General features: G+C 39.2%; 1 protein-coding gene across 2 annotated transcripts; it reads left to right on the plus strand.

The window, feature by feature from the left end:
- Nucleotides 1-3,646: 3,646 nt before the first annotated feature.
- Nucleotides 3,647-5,713, plus strand: LOC110899696 (3-isopropylmalate dehydratase small subunit 1). Of its 2 annotated transcripts, none has more exons than XM_022146588.2 (2): nt 3,647-4,467; nt 5,522-5,713. In XM_022146588.2, the coding sequence occupies exon 1, from the start codon at nt 3,710-3,712 to the stop codon at nt 4,463-4,465; it is 756 nt and encodes a 251-aa protein (XP_022002280.1). In that variant the 5' UTR covers nt 3,647-3,709; the 3' UTR covers nt 4,466-4,467; nt 5,522-5,713. The 2 variants fall into 2 exon arrangements, with proteins under 2 accessions (XP_022002280.1, XP_022002281.1); XM_022146589.2 differs by having other exon boundaries at nt 5,532-5,713.
- Nucleotides 5,714-7,449: the final 1,736 nt, after the last annotated feature.

Genomic DNA, 7,449 nt, shown 5'->3' on the forward strand with positions numbered 1-7,449 from the left:
GGAATACGTTGAATGTATCAAACTTGCATGAAATGTCATCCAACTGGTCGCTGTATATTCCCCTAAGCGAGCCCGAACTCCCAGCTGAAGGCGATGCCGTACCAGATCTTGATTTTTGAGCACGCCTTCTTGCGGCATTTCTTCCATACTCAGGCCGGTTTGGGCTTGGCGAATCATCCAAAAGGTCCTCAAACTCTTGATCTCGTGCATCAGATTGTGATTGGGTCGAGGCCCTTGACCTTTTGGAAGACGAGTTACTTTCGCTACCAATGCGGATATTCGCCCACTTTGGATGGAACTTACAAATCTCCCAACAATGCATGAAACGGAAGTCGGTCCCACATTTGATTTAAATGTGACCACTGCATTTGTCACAATGACGGCTTCGGTTTCACCACTTTTTGGGTTTTGCATTGCTTTATTTAAAATAGCACTATATTTTGTAAGTTGGGTGCTTATCTCGCTCCACTTCGAGGATAAGCTATCGTTTTCACGATAAGCCTCCCTTCCCATTTCTTCATGGAATACTCTACTAACCGCTTCCTACAGGGCGGTTCGATGTTGAGAATTTCCTATTTTAATAAAAACAAATTTTAATTTATTACAAAGTTATATAAAAAATAACCATTAATAAAAACAAAGTTTAAGAATACCTAAAGTTGGATGTTGAGATTGTTGAGACCAAGCCCTCGCCAATGCAACTTCTTCAGCAACGACCCATTTTTGTTGTTTTCGTTTGACGGTTTCAACTGCTTTATCCGTCTCGGTTTTTTTCTTATGACTTCTCTTTTTGATGGGTTTCGATGCGGAAGGAGCATCGTTGGGTGGTTGAGTTTTGGGGACGGTTTCGGTTTTGAATAGTCGATGGAGGTTGGTGAAAGGTGGATGGGCGATTGTGTAAATGGGGTAGGTATCGAATCGTCGGTGTGTGGGAAGTTAGTAAACAAACGTTTCCCAAGATACGATGCATAACTCGCCATATCGGGCATAGGGGAGTGTATTAAAAATGGACGAGGCATTGGACGAGTGGGTGGTGGGCTAGGATTATTTTCTTGGAATGCATACGGGTTGTCGGGTCAAAAGGACGGTTGTAAGGATGCATTTTTTCGTTTTGTAGAAGGAGAATTGAAGATGTATAGAAGACGTGGTTGAAGTGGTAAAAAATGGAAGAAAAATGTGAGTTTTATAGTGAAAAGTTAATTTTTTTTTAACATAGACGTTGGCCAACGGCTAGCCCAACGGCTATTTTGTTTTGGCCATACATAGCCCGCCATGTCAGCTCGCTTCCCCCGCCCCACGCCCGGCTTGAAACCCAAGCCCCAAGGGCCACGCCCCAACCCAAGCCCACCCGGGGTGGTGCCTTGAACGTTTTCCCCCAACCCACGCCCCAACTCAAGCCCCATACCCCATGGCCTTAAAGAGTACACATACATCTCTACATCTCTGTCCTTTTTACTATTACTATAACCGAAGAAAAACAATTAACCGACCCAAATTGTAAACCATTAAACCATGAAAACCAAACAGTGAACATGTTCGAATGTATTTCAAACCGGCCAAGCAGATCGAGTTGATTAGATTGTTTAAAGGTTTAGTGAACAGCGTTAGTTCAAAGGGTGTTCAATAAATCGAATAAATGAATTATTCTAATAAGAAAGTTCGAATTTGGATTTGAATTCGATTCGTGTTGAATCCAAATCGAGTTTTGAGTACTTTGAGTCCAATTTGAGTAACACTACTATATGAAGGTTGTTGATAAATTACGTTAAGGCTGTCGACTTTAATACCAAAAGAAAATTGTAAGAAGTTAAATGGACTCGAAACATAGGGATGTTTGTCTAAGCTTTTTAACACCTCCTTATAACTTATTGACTTTTACAAAAAGCTAATAAGGAGAAAAAGTGTCTTGAGAAACTAATAAGCACTTTTCATAATGACTTTTTGTATAGATAAGAAAAGTTAGTTTTGAAAAGTTACTAAGGGCATGTTTGGCTAAGCTTATTTAAGGTAAAAATGACTTTTTGTTAAAAAGACTTATTGACTTATGATATTTTGAAAATAAGTTTTTAAAAAAGTGTTTGGATTAGCTTATGGGATGAGAAAAACCAATAAGTCAATAAGTTGTTTTTTAAAAAGTGTTTGCCTTAGCTTATTGATGTAAAATGACTAAAATGGACATTTTTTCATAAGGAGTGTTATAAATGAGGGGTAATCAGCTAATTTGGTATTTGAAAAGTTAAAAGCTGATAAAAAAGTCACAAGACTCTAACTTTTCAAAAACTCCTTTTTGATGGCTTTTTCTCCTTTTCAAAAAGTCATTTTGAAAGGGACTTTTAGGTTTGTCAAACACTAAAACTCGTTTTTAGCTTTTTGATTAAGTCAATAAGTTATAAGTTGGGTTGGAAAAGCTTAGCAAAACATGCCCTAAGAGCATTCACATCCTAACCATCAAATTATGTGAGGAGGGGTTTTTATATTATAAAGGGTATAAAAAGTGGTTGGGAGTAGAGGAGAGAGAAAATGTTACTGTTCATCTGTATATTTAAGGGGACACTGTTCACCCGTTATAATTTTTTAATATATTTCGAAAGTGGTTGTGAGTGGAAGTGAGAGAAAAATGTAATGATAATATTATTTAATTGAAAGGAGAGAGAAAAAATATTTGTTTTTAGTGGAAATATATTGATATAGGAGTTGTTTTTTAGTGGAATGTATGTATAATTTGATGGATTGGATGTGAATGCTCTAAGGAGTGAATTTTTTAAACTGCTTACGACTTATTGGCTTTCCCCCCATTTTTAGTCATTTTACATGAACAAACTAAGCCAAACACTTTTTTAAAAAACAACGTATTGACTTATTGATTTTTTCTACCCCATAAGCTAATCCAAACACTTTTTTAAAACTCCTCTTCAAAAAGTTATAGGTCAATAAGTTTTTTTTTAACAAAAAGTCCTTTATGAGTTAAATAAGCTTAGCTAAACAAGCCCATAAACTCACAAACTAGATGAACTTGTAATCAAATGAGTAAATTGCCATTTAGACCCTGAGGTTTGACAAAAATTACCACTTTAGTCCAAATAGTTTTTTCTTGCCATATTAGTCCAAGTAGTTTTGTTTTCTGCTATTTTAGTCCCTGACTTTTGTTATTTTTTGCCATTTTCATCCAACTCACTAACTCTATTAAAAAATTTAGTTAACTTAGGTGAATTTTGGCCAAACCACATTTTTCTTTCTTTTTTTTGTAGTTGTGATGGTATGGGGATGGGGATGGTGTTGTGTCGGTTTACAGTGAAGATGATGTCGATGGTTGTTGGTTTTACGATAATAGCAGCGGTGTTGGTTGATGACGTGGGTGGCGGAAAAGTGGCCGGTGGTGGTGGAAATGGTGGATGGATGGTGATGGTGGTGGTGGGGTGGGTGGTGACGGTGCAGGCAAGTGGTGGCGATGATAGAGGTTGTGATTCGAACGTAAATTCAATCCGAATCTTCAAAAACCAACTTCGTATCTCAGAACTCGCATTTCGAAATTTTCAAGTCTCTTTGTATATGGGCCTAGTAGGCTATACTCGGCCCAACTACACCAAACACCAGCCCACAATAGTTTACTCAAATCAATCTTGCTGGCTAGTGGCTACCCGCCTTTAATCTTTAAACCCCCATCATCATCAACTTCCTCAACCAACCACCACCACACAACCAACCAACAATGGCATCTCTCACAAACCCCACCACATTATCCACCTTAACCCACCACCACCACCAACCTTCCTCCATCTCCACCTTCACTCTCTTCAATTCCCCAAAACACCCCTCATTCACACCCTTAATTACCCACTCCACCATTACCACTAACCCCACCGTATTCCGCCGTACACCCACCATCACTTCCGCAACCACCAACCCATCACCATCCACTTCCACCGCCTCATTTCACGGCACATGCTACGTCGTCCGTGACAACATTGACACAGACCAAATCATCCCAGCTGAATACTTAACCTTAGTCCCCTCAAAACCCGACGAGTATAAAAAACTCGGGTCCTACGCCTTAATCGGACTCCCTTCATCTTACGAGCAAAGATTCGTTGAGCCCGGGGAAAACAATTCCAAATATTCAATCATTATCGCTGGCGATAACTTCGGCTGCGGCTCCTCACGCGAGCACGCGCCAGTGGCCTTAGGGGCCGCTGGGGTGGCTGCGGTGGTGGCGGAGTCGTACGCGAGGATATTTTTTAGGAATTCGGTTGCGACCGGAGAGGTTTATCCGCTTGAATCGGAGGTGAGGGTTTGTGATGAGTGTAGGACGGGTGATGTGGTGACGATTGAGCTTGAGGGGAGTTTGTTGGTGAATCATACGACGGGGAAGCAGTATCGGTTGAAGCCGATTGGTGATGCGGGACCCGTGATTGAGGCGGGTGGGATTTTCGCTTATGCGAGGAAGACTGGGATGATTCCTGGGTAGAGGTATGAGGTGTTGGTTTTGAAAGTGATCATGCATTTTGGAATTAGAGTTCAATGATGTTTTAAGTATGATGTATGTGTAATTCTTAATAATATTGAAAGTGATCATGGTGCATTGATCCTTGAGTCTATACCGCAAGGTGGTAAAAATCGCTAGGCGCTAGTCGGCTGGTGGGATATTGACTAGCGATTAATCGGATTGGGATTTTATAAGTAATTTTCAGTTTTATATGTATATACACACATTTTTATATGTATTTTTTTAAGTAGAGATGTTTTAACACCTTCTTTGACACATATTTTCAAGTAGATATGATTAATTGCCGGAATTTATAGGTTTTAGTAAAGACTCTGGCCGGAATTTAGCCAGATTCACTAGACTGCCACTGATTTTGGCCAATTAGAACTGGATTTGACCACTGTTGATCACCTACTAATTAAATAAAAATTATCCGGTGAAGCTAGGACTAGCGATTAATAGGCGACTAATTGGAGGCTAGTCGGAATTTTACAACCATGATTATTAGTATATGATAGTGTCAATAGGACAATATAACTAGTGACGTATACAAGCATATCGAGCCGGGGGTCTCACTGGAAACAACCTCTCTATACCTACGGGGTAGAGGTAAGGCTGTCTACATCTTAGCCTCCTCAGACCCTACCTTAGCTTTGCTATTGATGGGATTTACTGAGTATGTTGATGATTGATGATGATGACGTATACAAGCATAGAGCCGTGTATGTTTTTGCATAAGGGCACTGGATGATCCAGGTTGTTGATGTTATGAAAAGAGGAGTATGTTTATAAGTGATTGAAACCATATTAGAAGACTTAATTCTTGGTATAATTTGAATAATACTTGAATGTAGATATATCTTATGGTCTCAAATGAACTCTCTGTAGATCTTTTCAACATTATTGAAATTTTGTTCATATTCTTTAGTTGTGGTATGAGTTCAAATGAATCCATGATAAGGTTACGTTTCAGTTTCAATCATAACCTTGATTTTCTTGGCATTTTCGTCTTTTCATACATCTAATGGCACCAAACAGTTCTTTGCAGGTCCTTGTATTCTGTTCATTCTCCGCGGTTTTGTGGACAAGAATCATCTCAAAGCTACATATCCAGGCATGTAGGTGAAGAAGTGCGCGCGTAGTATAATGTTTTTTTCCTTTGTGTTGATGTCAAACTTGCAGTATAATTACGTTTTTGTGATTTTATAAAAATCGTGCATTCTTCTCTCTTGTTGAAGAAAAATCACCTAAGGGTGAAGGGAGTGGTTACCTATTTGGAATAGGTAAATTCCCCATTCACCCAATCAGACAGTGCCACATCAATTCACCTAAATTGTTTACCTAATGCTCAAAAACCTTGGCGGTGGTTTATGTAATGGGGTTTAGGTAAACTATATAAAAAAAGGAAAAATGTGTGATTGGTTGCGAAGGCATGGACCCCACCACACATCTTTCTCTCTCCCCCTTCCCTCAACGGTAACCCTTCACCGATCAAACAATGCAGCCGAGCGGTAAACACCATTGGCGGCGGTGTTACCGCTCGGTAAACACGTTTACCGCTCCAGTTTACCGCCCACTCCTTTCACCCTAAGAGAAATAAGAATGTTATGGTTAATATCTGCGCATGATTATGTGTCCGGTGATTCTCTATGGTCGGAATCAAGCTTTCTTTTTATTTGAACTGTCGATGGCTTTTGTTTGTTAACATGTGGTCTTAGAACATATTTAAGTGGTGTTTCATGTTTGGGAGTGCTTATTTCAAAAAACAGGATTAGCAACCCTAATCATTTGTCTTCCCTGTGAATAAAACAAATAATGATACAAATGGCATAAATAAAAATACATTCTAACAACACACATCATACTAAATGCTACATATATGTGTTAGATACACTCGCAACTTAAAAACAGGGCTTAATGTTCATGTTTAGCCGTCGATTTTACGTATGTTAATGTGGAATGATTTTAGTAGCGATGATAGTACAATGATTTGAGCAGCGAATGATTTAAAATCAACATGTATGAGACTGAAAGATAAAGTGTATAAAATGTGAAGTGATGCTAGAATTATAGTGAGCACAAATAAATTCAAGTGTTACAAGTTAGATCACCCCTTATCCTTCGAGTCTCATCCATGTTGATTTCAAAGGTAGTTTTTTTTAATCATGGTCAGTTTCCTCATAGATCAACTTGTTAGCTTAACTAGGAAAGCTAAAAGATCATTATCAAAATTAAGGTAATAGTCAACTGATGGAGAGGGTGAAACCCGAGCATTAAAGTGCCTATTTCGTGAGTTTTGTATGTGTTTTATGTGTTTACTTGCCTTGAATGAGATAACTACGGGTATTCGTTTTTTGCAGGTTAAACACGTAATTCGGTGAAGTTATGAAGGTTAAAGATGGCGTGGAGTGCATTGGAATGGTTATTGCAGCTTTCGGTATGGATTCAGAATTTTTCGGTTGGGAAAACAACTTGAGAATACAAGAAACATGAAAGAACAAAGTTAAGGGACCATTCGGTACTTAATTGGAAGTTACTTTGCGCTTAAATGTGCAAGAAACAAGATTTTACAAAGTATAGGGGTCGTTTGGTAATTAGTTGAAAGTTACTAATGACTGAAATATGTGAAGAAACAAGAGTTTGTAAAGTTGGGGGGCTAATCTTGTCAATGGATGAAGCTTGTGCATGGTGTATAGTGAGATATGGATTCGCTTCTACCCATGGTTTACAAACCATGGGTCACGGTTCAGGACATATGTTCAGCTACAAGATCCCATGAGTCATGCTAAATTTAGTTGCACCGTAGGCCACAGTATACAATGTGACCTAGGGATGAGCAAAATGGACCCGGTACCGGTACCAAATTTATCGAATCGGGTACCTTTTCGGTACTGGTTCGGTACCGGTCCGGTACGGTACCGGTATTTACCGGTTTTTACCCTCAAATACCGGTACCGAACCGGTAC

This window comes from Helianthus annuus, chromosome 13 (genome assembly GCF_002127325.2).
Source record: "Helianthus annuus cultivar XRQ/B chromosome 13, HanXRQr2.0-SUNRISE, whole genome shotgun sequence".
NCBI lineage: Eukaryota > Viridiplantae > Streptophyta > Magnoliopsida > Asterales > Asteraceae > Helianthus > Helianthus annuus.